The sequence below is a fragment of the Phycomyces blakesleeanus genome (genome assembly GCF_001638985.1).
Source record: "Phycomyces blakesleeanus NRRL 1555(-) unplaced genomic scaffold PHYBLscaffold_10, whole genome shotgun sequence".
Taxonomy (NCBI): Eukaryota; Fungi; Mucoromycota; class Mucoromycetes; order Mucorales; family Phycomycetaceae; genus Phycomyces; species Phycomyces blakesleeanus.
In genome coordinates this window covers 125945-144306 of record NW_017265143.1, presented here as the reverse complement: position 1 = coordinate 144306, position 18362 = coordinate 125945, and the positions used below count along the sequence as shown (strand labels likewise).

At 33.5% G+C, this 18362-nt stretch overlaps 6 protein-coding genes across 6 annotated transcripts; 4 read left to right on the top strand and 2 right to left on the bottom strand.

Annotated features, from left to right (window-relative positions):
• The first annotated feature begins 595 nt into the window (after positions 1–595).
• Positions 596–2142, top strand: PHYBLDRAFT_133457 (hypothetical protein). Its single transcript, XM_018429573.1, has 6 exons — positions 596–826; positions 975–1084; positions 1142–1169; positions 1264–1345; positions 1495–1785; positions 2006–2142. The coding sequence occupies exons 1-6, from the start codon at positions 823–825 to the stop codon at positions 2037–2039; spliced, it is 549 nt and encodes a 182-aa protein (XP_018291664.1). The 5' UTR covers positions 596–822; the 3' UTR covers positions 2040–2142.
• A 645-nt stretch (positions 2143–2787) lies between these two features.
• PHYBLDRAFT_57975 (hypothetical protein) lies at positions 2788–4491 on the bottom strand (the record flags this gene model as incomplete). Its single annotated transcript, XM_018440266.1, has 2 exons — positions 2788–4073; positions 4299–4491. The coding sequence occupies 2 exons, from the start codon at positions 4489–4491 to the stop codon at positions 2788–2790; spliced, it is 1479 nt and encodes a 492-aa protein (XP_018291663.1).
• A 590-nt stretch (positions 4492–5081) lies between these two features.
• PHYBLDRAFT_71831 (hypothetical protein) lies at positions 5082–6612 on the top strand (the record flags this gene model as incomplete). The annotated part of the gene is made up of 5 exons (XM_018442547.1): positions 5082–5205; positions 5721–5946; positions 6061–6157; positions 6215–6396; positions 6489–6612. The coding sequence occupies 5 exons, from the start codon at positions 5082–5084 to the stop codon at positions 6610–6612; spliced, it is 753 nt and encodes a 250-aa protein (XP_018291662.1).
• A 3188-nt stretch (positions 6613–9800) lies between these two features.
• PHYBLDRAFT_168057 (C2H2-type zinc finger transcription factor) lies at positions 9801–10929 on the top strand (the record flags this gene model as incomplete). The annotated part of the gene is made up of 2 exons (XM_018435787.1): positions 9801–10038; positions 10199–10929. 2 exons carry the CDS (start codon positions 9801–9803, stop codon positions 10927–10929), a joined length of 969 nt encoding a protein of 322 aa, XP_018291661.1.
• A 3996-nt stretch (positions 10930–14925) lies between these two features.
• Positions 14926–16092, bottom strand: PHYBLDRAFT_71833 (hypothetical protein; the record flags this gene model as incomplete). The annotated part of the gene is made up of 5 exons (XM_018442548.1): positions 14926–14984; positions 15177–15289; positions 15570–15589; positions 15789–15804; positions 15956–16092. 5 exons carry the CDS (start codon positions 16090–16092, stop codon positions 14926–14928), a joined length of 345 nt encoding a protein of 114 aa, XP_018291660.1.
• A 1004-nt stretch (positions 16093–17096) lies between these two features.
• Positions 17097–18099, top strand: PHYBLDRAFT_158746 (hypothetical protein). Its single transcript, XM_018433851.1, has one exon. It carries the CDS (start codon positions 17469–17471, stop codon positions 17751–17753), a length of 285 nt encoding a protein of 94 aa, XP_018291659.1. The 5' UTR covers positions 17097–17468; the 3' UTR covers positions 17754–18099.
• Positions 18100–18362: the final 263 nt, after the last annotated feature.

Here is an 18362-nt window from a genome sequence, read left to right as displayed (position 1 = left end):
ACCCCTACCCCTTCCTTATCTTCATCACCTTTTTCTTGTTCTTATACTTGTTCTTATACTTGTTCTTGTACTTGTACTTGTACTTGATTACCCCCTTTTTTATTTATTTATTCCCATTTCTATTTCTATTTCCACATCTATCTTTTAAAGCAAATAGTAATAGTAATAGTTAGCCAGTTGGCTAGTTATTTTGGTGTAGTAATATTCTCAAAAAGAAGTACACATAAATGCGCTATTAATTACATATTCACTAGCTCGCTTACTTCATTCATTAATTCATTTAAGCACACTGTAAATAAGACATTAATTAATAATAATAATATTATTATCATCATCATCATTAAGAATTAGTCAATTATTCTTTAAAGATACAGAGGATATTAATAATCAAACAAGAAATACTAGTGGCTCTAAATAAATCAAATATAGATATATAAAAACATAAAATAACATAAGCTGTACAGATGACGCACAGTTGAAAGCTAGGTGACGCTAAAAGAAAAAAAAAGAAAAGAAAACCAAAGATTTCGCTTTCAAGTCGCCGCTAAGAAAACAAAATGCCCATCGCGTTCCTCTTGTATCACTATCACTATCACGCACACACAATTATAGGCAATTGTCTGTCTGTCTGTTAGTCTGTTAGTCTGTTAGTCTGTCTGTCTGTCTATTTGCCTCTCTCTCTCTCTTTATACAAGATAGAACAAAGAAGAATAACAACAAAATAAATAAATATATATCTATATAATACTTGTGTGGATTTTACGATTACTTGGATTCCATACTCAAAAACTCAACAAAAGAAGTATAATAATAAACGATTCAATGGGTAAAAATAATAATAATAATGAAAAAGAAAGAAAGAAAAGAACATTCGAATGAGCAATTAACAATGACCAATGAGTTGGATTAAATACAACAAACCAAAAAATAAATAAATAAAGTAACAATGACTAATTCAAATATTCATCTAACAGGTGCCTTGTTCAGCAAAGTATTAGGAAGACTCTGGGGTGAAAAAGAAGTCCGGATATTGATTCTTGGTCTAGATGGTGCAGGAAAGACAACAATTCTTTACAGACTACAGGTAATGAAACGAAATTGGGCCACACTATAATCATATTGGCTAATCTGGAAATATCAGATTGGAGAAGTTGTTTCTACTATTCCAAGTAAGCTCACTAGGATTCCTGCTCGACCTTTATATATATATATATATAAAATAATATGATGTTGATGATGATGTTGATGATGCTTGATGATTAGCAATCGGATTCAATGTCGAGACCGTTACCTACAAGAACATCAAGTTTCAAGTCTGGGATTTGGGAGGCCAGACAAGTATTAGGTAAATTAAAAAAGAATTACAAAAAGGCAGTTTCATTGTGCGCGTGTGCGTTTCTGTATATATATATATATATATGTATAAATATTTGTTGATATTCATTAATGTTTGTGTGCGTGTGCGTGTGCGTGTGTGTTTGCGTGTATGCTTAGACCTTATTGGCGTTGTTATTACTCCAATACAGATGCAGTTATCTATGTAGTTGACAGTGTAGACAAGGATCGTATGCAGACATCCAGAGAGGAGCTACACGCAATGCTAGAAGAGGAAGAACTCAAGGATGCTGCATTGTTGGTATTTGCTAATAAGCAGGACATGGAAGGTGCACTTTCAGCAGCACAAGTCACAGAGGCTCTTGGACTATCTACACTCAAGAACAGACAATACTCGATTTACAAGACAAGTGCACTCAAGGGAGAAGGATTGACAGAAGGGTTGGATTGGTAAGTCTAAAGGGAAAAAAAAGAAAGGCTTTCTTTTGTGTGTGTGTGTGTGTGTGTGTGTGTGTGTGTGTGGAAAAGCCATGGATTCTATATGATCTGGATGACTAACTGACTGGCTGGCTGGCTGACTGACTGGTTTGGCTTGATTCGATTCGATTCGATTCAATTTTATTTTATTCTATTCAATTCGATTCGATTTGGTTCGATTGATTTATATTAGGCTTGTAAACATTATTCAAGAAAACAAACAATGATTTATTGTATCGATCTATAATATAATATAACATAACATAACATAATATAATATAATATAATATAATATAATATATATGTGTAAATACGTATATACATAAAAAGAATAACAACAACAACAACAACAACAAAAAACATAAAAACAACCTCTTTTCTCTTGTTATTTTAAAAAAGGCTTTAATACATCTTCTATCATTTATATTCATAGACGACCAATTCAAAATTACACTGTAAAACTAGAAATCAAGAAGATAGAAGCTTAACATGCAACCAATTCAACAACAATACAACTTTGGTGCTTAAATTTTGGTCAATATCGAGATTAAAGATTTTTGTTAGTCTAAACAAGGAGTGCTCAACTCGACTCAACTCAACTCAACTCAACTCACAGGCACAGGCACAGGCACAGGCACAGGCACAGGCACAGGCACAGGCACAGGCACAGACACAGACACAGACACATAAAATATAGAGTAGAGTTGTATACATATAAAGTATAATATTGAGAAATATTCTAGTGTTTATTCAATACAGAAAATAAAATCATATATATATATATATACAGGCACACATACACACAGACACACAGACATACAGGCATACATATGTATAATATATCTATGTATTTGTATGTATGTATTTATGTATGCGCGTGCGCGTGTGTGTACATCTTTATAAATATATATACACAAAAAAAGCTTATTCATTTTTTTTCTTTATCCTCTAATGTACAAAGTATACATATTTTTTTTAAGGAGCAATCAATACCCGGATCGCATTGGTGTTTCCTACACCAGTTTTCCATCCCTGCACAACAACGACCGAATCATTGGACTTGACCAAACCAAACTTCTTGCCTTGCATAATTCCCCACTTGATTCTTGCCTCAACATCCTCCTGCCAATCCTCCTTGTGATCTTCTTTGTAAACAAATGGGAACACGCCTCGATAGAGATGTGACTGGCGAGCAACCTGGTCGTTTCTGGAGACCAAGATAATCGGCTGAGAGGGCCGGTACTTTGATGCCAGGCGGGCAGACTGGCCAGAACGGGAGAGGACGAGGATAGCCCCAGCATTCTGTTCGGCTGCTGCAGACACGGCAGCACATGCAATCGTTTCAGTGGTCTCGGTTGGCCAGGGCGTGAGGGCTCGAAGTTGGTTGAACAAGGGGGGATGGCAGATGACTGACTCGGCAAGCTCACATGTATTCGACATCGTCTTGACGGCCTCGATTGGGTAGGCTCCCTTGGCAGTCTCTCCCGAGAGCATAACGAGGTCTGCTCCGTCCAGGACAGCATTCGCCACATCAGAAACTTCTGCACGCGTTGGACGTGGGTTGTAGGTCATTGACTCGAGCATCTGGGTGGCACAGGCTACAGGCTTGCCGTGCAGGTTACACTTTGCAATCATCATCTTTTGGGCAATAAAGACACGCTCGCAAGGAATCTCGATTCCCAAATCTCCGCGGGCAATCATAACACCGTCTGTCTCTGCAAGAATTTCGTCAAAGTTGTTGACACCCTGGTGGTTCTCGATCTTGACGATGATCTTGACCATCTTGCCCTTTTCGCCCAAGACGCGACGGATGTCCTTGACATCTTGACCACGGCGGATAAAGGACGCAAAGATCATGTCCACGTTGTTTTCCACGCCAAACTTTAGGTCTGATTTGTCCTTTTCTGACAAGGCAGGAAGATCGACATCTGTTCCGGGTAAGTTGACGCCCTTGCGAGAAGACAGGGTTCCGTTGTTGAGGGCCTCGACCTTGACGTGCGAGCTGCCCTTCTCGAGTACCTTGAAGGACATGACACCGTCGTCCACGTAGATTGGCATGCCTACATTAATGACCTTAGGCAGGTTGGTGTAGTCGATATACATGACCTTGTCATCACAGATTCCCTCGTATTGAGGGTCTGTGCTAAAGATCATAACATGGCCCTTCTTGATAGGAATATCGTTTCCATCACGCATAACACCGGTTCTGATTTCTGGTCCTTTAGTATCCAAGGCAATTGCAATGGCCTTGTCGGGTCGCTCTTTATAATTTGATTTATACATATATATATAAAAAAAATAGCCAAGCTTAATAAGGAATAATTTTTTTAAAAAAATAATGAAATCTACGTCATGTTTCCAAAAACAGAAAAGAGCAGTAGAGATTTCTCTCTTGCTCTTGCTCTTGCTCTTGTTCTTGCTCTCGTTCTTGCTCTTGCTCTCATTCTCGCTTATTTTTATACATTTTATACTTATTTAAAACTTACCAGTACCAGCGGCACGAGCATTATTGAGAACAGAAGAGTGATAGGAATAATCACCATGAGAAAAGTTCATTCTAACGATACTCATACCAGCATCGATAAGCTCGACTAGTTTTTCTTTTGTGTTTGTCTTTGGACCAATGGTACAAATGATTGATGTTTTTCGGGAAGCTTTGCCTACAACATTAACATCCATGTTTGAGACCCACTCCAGGTGATGCTGGATAGGAGCCTTTTGCTTTGAGAAGATCATTGGTTGCATGATTGATTATTATGCTATGTTATATATGCTATGTGTTATATGTATGTATGTATGTACGTATGTATGTATTTTGTTTTGGGAGACAAGATAAATATAAAGAAAAGAGAAAGAGAGATGTTTAATGCATTATACAAAAAAATCGCCTATTGTTTCTTTTTATATTCTACTGGCTTTGTATAATCCTCCAGGATGAAAATTTTAAGCCTAAGGATGTATAAATGAAATAATGAAATAATAATATGAATAGAAAACAAAAAACAAAAAAAAAGCGCCGCTTATTTTAGCTGGTTTTCTACTGCAAACAAATATAAACCCAAGAAGTTTTCTTTTTCATCAAGTAAAAATAGTTTTTAAAGTGCTATCGTAGGCTTTTTAATTGATAGCATGCAAGATAGTCTTGGACCAATTTTTTCTTCCTTTCTTCTTCTTTACCTTTCTATTTTTGGATTTGAAGCATCTTTGGATTTGAAAAGATTATAGAAATGTTACCTAGAGAGAGAGAAAAAAAATATTGAAATATATATATGTACAGTTGTTCCAACGTCAAAAGGCGGCTAACAAAGCATTTCAAAAAGCCGGTTTTTAAAAAACGAAAGGGCGATTTTTATTTTCCTAAAGTTCGCCATTTTACAGTCAAGCTTAGAATATGTAAATAAATATATATGTATATATATATATTGGTGGATAGATTTATAGGTTGCTCCAATAGTAACTGTTGGGAGTGAAAGGCTATAATTATCGTCAAACACTTTAATAAGATTAGAAAACGGTGAGTAAAGTAGTAGGAAAAGTGACTTATGGCCATGTTTGTTAAACGTTTCTATAACAAAACAAAACAAAAAATATATATAATAAGAGCGGCAAATCCTGCAATTATCCACCACAATGAAACTCCTTTCTTGCCCTGTTTATCTAAAACATCCATAGTTGTTTCAATAAATTTCATAGCATGATAGACTGCCGTGTCTTTTTCTCACTTTTGGCTTGGATATAATTACCCTTTTTTTTGAGGGATCATACTTTGATATTAAAAGTTTCCAAAAAAAAATGCTAATCCTACGGGGCCGATATTTTCTGGTGGGACACGACATATATATTTAACTTGGCTTATATACACCAATTACATTTAGAAATCGCATCTGGATTGTTATACTTGGCTGGAGCTACAAAGCAGGTTCAATTGAACAGTTTTCTAGAAGCAATTTCACAGTGTATTATCAATAACTACAAAACCAACCCAAAATACAAATATGAAGAAAAATTAACTGAAAAAGACAAGACTTTGATGAAGCATACGTACAAAAAAATCATCGAAAGATTGGTTTTGAAAGAGGAAACTACTATGGAGGATGTACTTTATAACAAAGCAAAAGACTATTCTGTTGAGCAGTAAGTACATAATTAAGTAGTAGCATATATACTTTTATTAACTATCATAATAGTCCTTTACATTCTTTTATTTTGCATATCAATTCCACAAATTGGCCGATATTTTTAAGCCAGTGAAATTAAAGAAATCGAAAAAGAAACCGGCAAGGCCAATTTAATGAAGGCTTTACCAGAGTCGTTAACCATTATGCTGATGAATTTGGACGGAAAGGTGAGCTCAAATGGTCCTTTTATCTCTTCATACTCTGGAATCTCACTTTTTGTTTAGAATGACTTTGACTCGATTGACAAAGTATTCCAAGACATTTCTTGCAACCGCCGACATCAACCAGAAGAATACTGGTATCGAGAAAGTGTCTTCAACTATCTGAATCCATTTATGGATAAAGACAGTATTGAAAGCTTCCCAACTGAACAAGATCTCTTGCAGGATATGTATGGGTTCATCAAGTCAACAGAGCGTGTTATCAAAAGCTACTTCTGAGACTTGAGTTTTGGTTCTATGTTTATATTTCTGAATTCTAAAATACCTTTTTTTGTAGCAACTCTTCCAGTTCTACTTCATTCTATAACAAGAACATGAGAAGGGCACTTGGCTCAATTGACATAATGGAACAAATGGTTACAGACCGTTCAGATCTTACTTTCAGATATCCTTTAACTTAATTAGGCTATGTTGAGATTGGTTTGAAAGATCATGGCCCAACTGGAACCAAGAAACTTCAGGAGTCAGAGTTAAAAACTCCCAAATTGATGACAAGTCTTTGCTCTCAAGTTGTAGAGCAATATGGAATTAAAGCAAATAAAGTTAAAATTGTTTCTATTATTATAAGTGATGAGATAACAGCAGTATACTTTACTTAAACCGCCTTTTGAGAAAACAAAAGCTGCCCTTTGGCATTGGAACAACTGTATGTATTAATTTGGCTGATTTTGATAACCATTTTCAAAAATATTTTTATACCAAAAAAAAACACAAACACACACACACACATTAAAACCCGCTATCAAAAGGATTACACACGCACATATTTGAAAGAAAGAAAGAGTGTCTGACGAAATAATAAAATCTCGAAAAATTTCAAGAGCAAATTGAATATTTCTCCATTTCTCATTAATGCTCAAAGAACTAATATACTGTGATACAGTGCGTATACACACACACACACACGCACAGAGAGAGCTAGAGGTATAGATACACCTTTATATCGATACCCAGAAAGTCTGTAAAATAAGTGCTACGTATAATGTACAGAAAATATTACAAAATGAACTATTATATAAATGTGATTATAGCTTTTCCATATATGTAGCTTCTCACTTTCTTCACGTTTGTTTATTTGTTACAGTTTCTTAAGATTGGTTGGTTGCGTCACTTTACACACACAGACACGTACCAATGGCCATCATTAATTCTTGAATCCCCGACAAATAATGCAACAACACCACTTGATTATTTACACAACTTTTCTCATGTAAATCATCATGTCTCACCCGATCAACAACACACAAGTCTTACTTAGCCCAAGGAGCTTTTAGACTATTAAAGGAGACTAATATTAAATGACATTAATACTATTAATAGATCTGCCACCTAGGATTATCTTTTTTTTATAGGATCGGTATACCCTCTACAAGCACTATAAACCGCAATTAAAAAACCACAAGAGAAAGATATACTGACACGACGTCTTTTATCCTCTCAATAAGCGAAAAAAGGCACTAAAAAGAATCGTAGATAATGGAGATCATCATCTTTTGAAGGTCTTACAGCATTCATGTCAGACACATTAGAACATTTTACTTCTCCAAGTCCCTACCATTCGCGAAACTATCCATAGAGCTGGGTATTATTGCTCGGAATTTTATACGTCAATATTATCAAAAGGAAATACAAAAAAGAAACAGATTGGTATTTGCCAATCACTCTAAAAAAAAACTAATTAGAGATGAAGGGATTATGACAACTGAGGTAGATGAATCGAGGTTTATGCTTTCCTTTCCTTTCCTTTTTTTTCTTTTATAGAAAAGGTGGAAATACAAGAGTTTGGCAGTACCTTGAAGAAAATTACAGAAAGAAAGTTATCAGGCCAAGGTTATAGTGTGATGATGACAAATTCCGTCATGGTTTGTATGTGTTAAGCAGGATGTTGGCCCTTCTAATTTGAAAGAGGAATTGGAAGAAGGAAGAGAGAGAAAACAAGTTACCAATGACAGTAGTTCTGCTTAACAACATCTCAGATCTCAGCCTTAAAGAATATATATATATATGTGTGTGTGTGTGTGGATGGGTGGGTGGGTGAGAGGGTTATATTACAAGAAACGTAAAGAAAGACAAAAGTTCACGCTCCAAAGCCATTTAACCAGCTGACAACTGCTATTCATGAGTAACAGGGTAGAGACATATCCCAGTTGAAGTGTATAAAAGGCATTGAATGTGAATAACTAACTTTTAGCCCAAATGAAGAGAGGGTACACAGACGAGCAAACACGCTATCAATTATCTATTTCCTTTAAATAAATTCTAAAAAAAAAACCTATATCTTTAACTTGTTATTCTAGTTTGCCTACTTAACAGCCCAAGTATAAAGAGATATCAATACAAAGAGGTTGTAGGGCTATTAATTTTCAGGAGCCTAAAAAGAAATATGACGAATATCGATATATGTATATTATTTTCACTAGAAAAGTGTATTTCGTGCTTTGATGGATTTCAGATAAATAATAGTGATAATGATAAAGAGTTCAAATTATCATCATCATTGTTTTCAGGGGACACGCGTATGTTGGGTATATAAACTCAAGTTATGTTTATTTTTCATTCAAGTAATTTAGGGTCTGTTATTGTACAAGGTAGTGTATTTTGTATCAGTAGAGCTAGTAAGTGTAGTTGAATGCTCTCAAGATTGTAGTAATCGCAGACACTTTTCCTATAATTTATTAAATCATACTTCATTAGAACTTTATAATAAAATCGTATATATATATATATCTGTTTTTAAGATAATTATCAAATAATTTATGCGCATACAGATATATGTATATTTGAAATGAATTAGTAAAGCTCTTCCCTAATTTTGCTTACAATATAAATAAAATAATAATAAAAACAAAGGGTAGAGAAGGACTGATGTTGTCTAGGTGACCTTGTTTGAGAAAACATACCAGTCCAATTTGTGCTGGAATATGGTTATTTTTAGAATATGGACTACTTGTATCCAAGTAAACATCCTATTCTCCAACCTTACTGTGTGTATGTGTATATTTTAAAGACTGGTTATCATACTACTGCGACCGCAACTGTAACTGCAATTTTTACACTCTGACGTACTTGTAATCTATTGTGTTATTTTCAAAAGAATCGTCCAATTGATGGTGAAACTTAATGTACCACGTTTTTTTCTTTTGTATATTCAATTTGATTCTCTGTGCCCTTGTGTAGACCTTGTGTCCATATTTCCTGCTGGTCATTCAATTGTCGTCCTTGTTTTTTTCTTTTGCAATTGGTTACACACGTATTGGGAGCCACGCTACGCTTTGTGAGACCAAAAAAAAAAGAGTCAGAACTTTGCTCAATTTTTTTATATGATTTTTATTTTTATTTATATATATATTCTTACAAGGAAAAAAATAATCTACGCAAAGACCTACAAAGAAAAGAGAAAAAAATCAAAGGTGTATAAATAACAGCACTCGAAGTCTCTTGATCTTCTTTAATTCACCTTCTTTCCCTTTTATCTTTCAATTCCAAAGCTTGCTTTCCTTTTGAAGATATTGTTCTGATATAACCACACATTTTTACATATTCTTACATATTTTTTTTCGATTGAATTTTCAACAAACAACAACAAACCATGTCCACATTCAATGAGTTCGTAAAGTCGTTTGTTGAAAAGTCCTTCCAAATGGCAGAGTGCTTCCCTGAAGAAAATCCGAGAGATATACCAGAAGAAGTAGCAAGTGTGTCAGATCCTCAAATATCTGTGGATCTATTTGGTTCAATTGAACAAGTGTCACAATTCTGTCTCGCGTCTGGATCACTTGCCGTGCCAATTCCCGATCCATTTCCTAGTAATGACAATCTGTCTCTTGGTACGACCCTTTTCTTTATTTCTTCATTCTCTTGGTTCAATCCAATTCAATGCAATACAATGCAATACAATGCTACTTTATGTTGTTGCTTCTATCATTATAACAACACAAGACTCAACAATCAACTTTCTGTTCATCTTGTTGCTGCTATCTTTAATAGGCTTTTTCTCTGTACCATCTTCTTCATTTGGCTCATTTTCTTCGGTTTCTGAATCTCTGACAGGTTACGATACCGGCCTGTTTGCATTCGAAGATGATATACCCTCTGGAGAAACCTACAATACAACAGTTCTACCTGAGTTTGAAGACGACGCTATACTTTCGATGTATCTATCCGGTCAATATCCAGCCGATGCCCCTTTTACCTCACCTTCTGCTCAATCTCCATTCATGACATTGCCTCAGCAGCCTTACTCTCCAGCAGACTTGTTGTTATCTCCAATGGCCGCCCTATTTCCACTTTCACCTCTAGTGAACCAAAATTATTTAACTAATCTCAGTCTCAGCGATCCCTATCTGTCTTACACAAACAGCAACTTTAGCGTCAGTCCAGGTCTAAGCACCGAACCATGGCTACAGGAGGCAGGAGTATCGGGATCAACATCAGCATCAGGACTAGCAGCAGAAGAAGCATATGCCATACCACCCACTAAATCTTCAAGTCCTGGAAATCAAATACGCCATCAGTGTCCTTATTGCACACATACTAGCAATCGCACCAATAACATGAAGGAGCACATAATGACTCACGACCCCAACCGCCAAAAGAGATTTATCTGCCCTTGTTGTTCTAAAGCCTTTGCTCGTAAACATGATCTCAAGAGACATGTAAAATCTCATGAAAGACACCACCAATACCACCATCAACACCCTTACTCCATGGATCATTAATTTGCATGGATCTCCAAGTCTTTATTCGCCATCAGACTATATATGTACAAATACCTATGAACATTCTTTCTCCTTTTATATTTATTTATTTATTTACCTTCTTCTCTTCTTTATTCTTCAGTCGACTGTAGTTATTTATTTTGTTCTTTTATTTCTGTTTTATACTTTCTTCAAATTTCCTGTTTATTTTCTGTATGAATCTCTCTCTCTCTTTATATATTTTCTTCATGATACACTTTTTCTACTTTTTTCTACTTTCTATACATGTACCTATACCTATACCTATACCTACACCTACACCTACACCTACACCTACACCTACACCTACACCTACACCTACACATATACATATACATATACATATACATATACATATACATATACATATACATATACATATACATATATAATATACATATTTCCCTCTCCTTATACATACATGTATTTATATATTATTATTATCCAGTGGCACTATATATTACATTTCCTATTCTTCATTTTTCTATAATTGACAATTTCAACATTTTCCAACGTACAGGATTCTTAAACCATAAAATAAAATAAAGAAAACACGGAACCTTAAATGGTGGTTACACTCTTCTTACTATAAAGATACATAGACATATTTGCACTTGTACATTTAACTTCTATCATTTCTACAATGAAAACGGAAAGAAGATTTTATTCTTTAAGAAATGCGTAGCAATTTTTTTTTTAAAATTAACGACTAAAAAGAAATAAAGGAAAAAAAGAAAGAACTTGTGCAAGTGTAACAACCATTTGTGGTATTTAATTCGAAAGAGAAAGAGCGAGAGAAGAATCGGAAAATAACGGGACTTCTTTATGCAAAGACTAAAGGAGCAGTTTCAATAGGAGAAGGAGAAGGAAATAATGATACTAGTAATAATAATAGAAGCAATGGTCATGTAAATGAGTAGAAAATCGTGGCTTTTAAGAAGTTTGTATTGGTTCATCTAGAGAATAACATATCGAGAGCAAAATGTACATCTTTTTTTTTTCTCAAGTCATTCAAGAAATTTACTACGACAGGCAACACAAAACCATGAAGCAAGATCAGGAACAGCTACAAGTACAATTTAAACCTAATAATTTGCTTTTCATCAATGGAAAATCGGGACGCAAGAAGTCTTCCATTAAAAATTGGACCCGTTTTTCTTCTTTTAAATTCATTTCTCGATTTCGGTTTCCTAATAAAGATACGCCACAAGGGAATTAAGTCCCTACTATTTATAAGGGCAGTGTTATAGATATTATGAAAAAGATGTCTATTCCGTGATAATATATTCCTCAAATGGTGTAATCAACGTTTTTTATTTTATTTTATTTCTACAGAATATGAGATCAAGAAAAATAAAGTATTGATTATTGGATCATGCTCTCCAGGCTTTACTCGCCACCCCCGCAACTCTCACTGTTTTTGTCCTTTTTTAAAAACCAAAATCGAAAGACGTTTTTATCAAGTAAATGTCACTTTTATTATTATTCTTTGAGTTGTCATGACAACATCATGCATACATGCATACATTCATTCGTTCATTCGTTCACTTTCTCTATCAATACATATATATATATATATATATATAATTGATGGTAAATAGCCTGTAACTAGTATATCATTTACTTTATAAGCTTCTGCTCCTCTTATTGCTCTTGCTCCTTCTCATTATTATTTTTTTGCCTTTATTTTATTTAGGCCTATTAAACTTGCCTCTCTTTTGTTATTGGACAATAGACAAATAAAAACATGCAACAAATATTATATTAAGTATATAGTACTTACATATGTAGTGCCGTATTTTACGTAGCTATATTATACTTTAAGGTCCTTTTTTGCATGTATATATATATTTATAAAAAAAGAACAATTCCACAGAAAGAAAGAAAAAAAAACACAACTTCTTTCACCATATTATATTTCCTTCTTTTCTTTTTCTTCTTAATTTACCAGCAAGATCAATGTATTTGAGAGAAATATATATGACTATAGTTGCTCTAGCTGGAACATCTGGTTAGCTCACATCAACAATACATAAATACATATATTATCTTTTTGGGTGTACCTGTGGATTTTACTTAATTATATCAGTAGTAAACTTTTCAGAAGAAATATAGAGTGAGTTTTATACTGATAAGATAACTAACTTGACTATCACAATATATGCCTTTACAATGTATATAATATATATTACTCTTGCAAACAAAGTTCTCACCGTAACACAATATTAGTGTTCTTTTTCTTTCTTTTTCCTGGGCTTCTATATTTTCTTGTAAAGGAAAATAAGAAAATAAAGAAATGTTTCCTAATATATATTATTGATACTGAAAACAGACAAATAGAACATCCCAGGAAATGGGTATTACATAAATTCATATATATATATATATATATATTAGTGCAGGAAAAGCTGGGCCTTTCTTTTTAGAAATAATAATAAAGCAAAGCGTCGCCTAGCTACGTAATAGTGTTTCTTTATATAACTTGAGATTTAAATCAATCCTATCTATTTTTCACTTTTGTTCCAGAACACTTCATTTACAATCAATTCAGCACTAAAGATCCAAGGTAACATATATTTCTTTACTTGACTTGACTTTATAAGATCAATTTTGCCAATGTATTCTATGCTTAAATGCATTATTAACATCTTCAAAAAAAACAATTACTTTACTCCAATGCCTTGATATACTATTACAATGTATAAATGTTGTTTACAGCATCAATGCGTAGAATTGTACTATGCTTAGTATAACTTTTCTACAGTAATAGCATGCTTGTCAATGTCATCTTTTTTTTATGTAGTTGTTCGTCTATTTTAACCACAGAAGCAAAAAAAAAAGACAAGAACATTCCTTTCCACCTCTCCAGAAAAAAAAACACATATATATATCACAAGGTAGTACAGGCATATTAGAGCAATAAGTCCCGCCCTCTGTTTTAAAGAAGCAAATACCTTAATCTAAACATGCTCCAGTGTAAATAACGGGTGTTCTTTTTGCAAGTCTATTAAATAAAGCAGGAGAATATTTGAGTATATTATCAGCCACAAAACAAATAAGTGAATATGTAAGCTAAAAGTAAAGTTATGCAAGCTTAGAAAATACAGCAGTTCAAATGTATTTCTTTTGATAAAGACATTGATGTTTTTAAGAAAGAAAACAACAACATAATACTTTAACAAGAATTAACATACAAATGAGAAGATTACTATAATAAGAGAATTGTGATTATAATGGATAGAGGGACTTTAAGAGACACATTATTTCTATGACATAGTCTGTGAAATAATATTCCAATATATATATATATATATAGTCGAAACTCTAAACGCGTTATTGTACACCATCTCCACGTGTAGTGAAAGTTGAATTTATTCAATCCTTGTCATGTGTGTATCTTATTTTTATGTTTGCTGAATTATCTTTGTTCGTTTAGGCTGGGAACCAAGATGTCGGATCGGACAGAAATATCGGTAGTGTAACTAAAGGGGCATTTAAACCTTGTTATTGACGTAGACCCTAAAACTATACAAATACAAGAACAAATACAAGTACTAGTACGAATATGAATATATAGATTTATTGAAATCATTTTATAGCTAAAATAAAGAGAAAGACCATATGAGAAGCTGCTTATTTCTGGTCTTTTCTTCTTTTTCTTAAAAACGATAATAATTCGTGTCACTTTCCTAAATATCATATAAAGTTATTTATTGTCTTTCATTTTTAGATCTTTTATAGTTGATAGATAGCTTGTCAACCCTACTGTAAGAAAACATTTCTCTTTGCACAAGACTATATACGTATCAGAAAATGCAAACTTTAACTTATATATATATATATGAATATATGGCTCTAATATTTTAGAGCTTGTTCTATTTCTAGATATGTTTTAAAATAGCAGAACGATAAGGGTAGCAATTATCACAAGAATTAAGCTTTAACTTCACAGAGATTTTATTTTATATTTTATATCAATTATTTCGAAGCCCTTTGTTTCAATGCCACTTGAGGTGGAGAGACAAGAGCAGGAGCAGCTGGAAAATTGAGCAATTGAGCAATAGAGCAAACATAAATATATGGCATGTATATATGTTTATACAAAATGGGATAGGAAGAGAAGAAAAAGAAAAAGAAGAAAATAAAAGGTCGTCAGTTGATTCGAATATGAAATCAAGTGAATGTTTACTTTCTTGAAATTCTACAATTGGTACATTCTCTATTATTACCTTTTACTATCAATAACACTAGCATTATAGCAAGACTGTGAGTATATAATACTAATAAAGATATATATTTCTTCGAATACCAAAGATCCATTCGCATAAACATGCGCATAAATCTACAAATCCGTTACATGATTATTAATACAAACACACACACACTATACTGTGCTATGCTATGGTATATTATTAAGATTATATATCTCACAAATTAGATATGTAACTGTAATCTAAGGAGAAACCCCCAATTAAAAAAATAGTTTTGAATATCTTAACTTATGGATTGAAATGTTTAAATACTGTTAATAAGCTCTAGCCTTATAATCCAAGCAATATATATAAATATAAAGTGTATAATGTATATACACAGGTTTAGAATCAAACTCTACAACATCTTACTTTACCATAGACGAATGATTCTATAGTACTCAAAGTATCGTATAAAAAACAAAATACACAATGTTATATCCTACATCAAGCTATTTCACTATTTTCATTATTTTATTCAATGATTTCTTATTATATCCAACTAAAGAAATATTAGCCCTATATTTAGATTTTTGTACTTAACCACATTAGCTTCCACTCGGTTTTTTATAAGAAAAGACTCGTTTTTACGACTCTTCTGTACAATCTGTATAATATGTATTATTTGGATTCGATAGTTGCAAATTCAAAGTCCAGCCTCCTTGCAATACCAGCTGTTACTTTTCAAATACGTATAACGAAAAACAATTCATGCTCCTCTATAATAGCCACAAAAAGAAACAAAAGGGGAGCTTTACGTGTGGCTCAGCAAACTGTGTGCACCTGGACATTTGTGGCTCAGGAAAATATCTAGGGCCTGTAAGTCTATTACAGTATCTCGTCCAGATTGTACGTATATACGTATGTGAGCCTGTGGCTCTAATCTGAGGTACATTAATTTATACATACTAAAAGCACATCATATTCAATTTAAAGAGTGTGATGGTTGAGACAAATTGTGTCCTTGCCACTTGATTATTAAATACATTGGTTATATATATATAGTAGAGGATAAATATTAGTTATATGATTCTGATTGATTTCATTATACAAAACGTTGGATTATAGTGCATACTATCAATATTTAAGTATCAATATGTATATATATGTACAGCTCTTTTTATGTTGTACATCTCCCTGTCATATGATATATTGATACATCAGTAGAAGGGCTGTACTTAGTAATCATAAATCGATGAGCTTACCATAAAAGATATTCTACACCTGTCTATCAAATTAAAAATCAATAATAAATATCTCAAGTCTGCTCTTACTTTCCGAATCATTTACTCTTATTTTTTCAGGTGAGCTTACCTTAATGCGGTAATAAAATTTCTTTCATGTAAAAACAAAAGATCACTAAAGAATATAATACAGGTCAGGATAAGTATTAACTGTTCTTTTATGTATATATATACCAGAAATCGTTTCAAAATTCAATGTTTAAAATCAGAAACCCTTAAATACTTATGTAGTATGGTACAATATGAGTTCCATATCAAGGTTTTTGTATTCTTTTTTTCAACATTTTCTTGACAAGTCTCTACCGGATAAAATGAGTCCAATGTCCAATAATCATAAAAAGAAAAATTCACTAGTATTTGGTGGTCGAAACATGAAGGATAATTGATAAGACAGGTAAACTTGATATATATTTAACAATAGTTAAGTAATAATAATATATAGTTAGAAGTAATAACGAAAATAGAATAAATAATAGATCTCTATTATTCTATTTTATAATGGTAAAAAGAAGTATATTTTCATATCATTTTTTTTGGGAACTTTGTGAGCTTCTTTTACAATAATATCCTGTCTTTTTTTTGTTTTCTCTCTCTTTCTCTCCTTTTCTTTCTCTCCTTCCAATGCATCCTCTTTAAAATCTCCATCGGATTAGCCAAATTCAATACTATACAATTCACGGCATCGGCATCATCAAACATTATTCTGCAATTTATATACTTTATAGACAAAAACAGCATCTAAAGTTAAACACGGTTAAAAGTACCACGTTATAATATACAAATATTATTTTATTTCTTTTTAGATTTATTCAATTAGATTAAATTTCTCTTATAAATGAGCTTTCCTAATTACAACATTGAACTATTCAAGAAAGCAAAAAAAAAGTTTAAAAGCGTGTTTTTTTATTGGAAACAATGCTAGTTAAAAAAGACTTTATTTATTTATTTAAAGATACACGTAAAGAAACTATTCTATTTGATTAAATTTCACTTAATGTTCTTTTACATGAGTAAAAGAATAAAAAGCATGACACCAAGTTCTTTGTCCCCGCATTACGCGGCTCAATCTCCTTCAGGACGTAAACCTGACTTGGTAGCGAAGGAGGTGCTGGAATGGTGGCAAACCAACGGAAAGCACCCGTTCATCCAGCCCCACATCTCGTCACCGAGTAATGTGGGTGCGAACTCGCCAGAGAACTTACCACTAGGTGATAAGGTCCAGCTCATTCGACTACCAGTAGCTTCACCGTCAGCCGTTAAAGAGTTCAGTCAGGTTAGCAGTGAAGAGCCAGCACATCTCACCACAGGTTAGACCTCCCTCCCCCCAGCATCATGATTCCACATTGGCGATGCGATGTACACAGTAGTCTTTCCAAAAGAAAAGAGACCATGCCCCACGACTTCTCAGAATTAACTGAGCTGGCGAGTAACAACTTTCACTTTCCGATGCTTGTAGCATGGAAGAATCTCCCTGCAACGGTCGCAAGAGACGCCTCACTATGAAACCGGGACTGTTGTTGCTCAAGGAGAAAACAAACGACACGCGTTGGAGGGGTTCTATATGTAACAAAAAAATTTGCATCTTAGATTTAAGATTAGGACTGCGCTTTTTGTCAGTCTTAGATACCCACGTCAGAGCAAACGTGACATAGCTATATATTCTTTTTACTGGGTCGGTGTAACTGTTCCACTGCAGAAGAGACAGTTAATACTATTTACTCAAAGTACTTACAAAAGAGACTTTGTAAATCAATGTAAAGAAGTAATGGAATAATGAAGTAATGAAAGGTTCGGTATTGATCGGTGTAGCAATGACTCCCAGAGTGGAGTACAACTTTCTGTAACGGCGATTTATAGGTTACTCTAAAGTGGTCTGTGCACTTTTTGTTCAAGAGTACAGGAGAAAGTTAACCTTTCTTAT

Bases quoted from the DNA above. Each gene is read 5' to 3' on its own strand.
- PHYBLDRAFT_133457 (XM_018429573.1), top strand. The intron at 1,346-1,494 runs GTAAATTAAAAA...GTGTATGCTTAG, and splicing joins GGAGGCCAGACAAGTATTAG to ACCTTATTGGCGTTGTTATT. The intron at 1,786-2,005 runs GTAAGTCTAAAG...GATTTATATTAG, and splicing joins TTGACAGAAGGGTTGGATTG to GCTTGTAAACATTATTCAAG.
- PHYBLDRAFT_158746 (XM_018433851.1), top strand. From the start codon at position 17,469: ATGACACCAAGTTCTTTGTCCCCGCATTACGCGGCTCAATCTCCTTCA.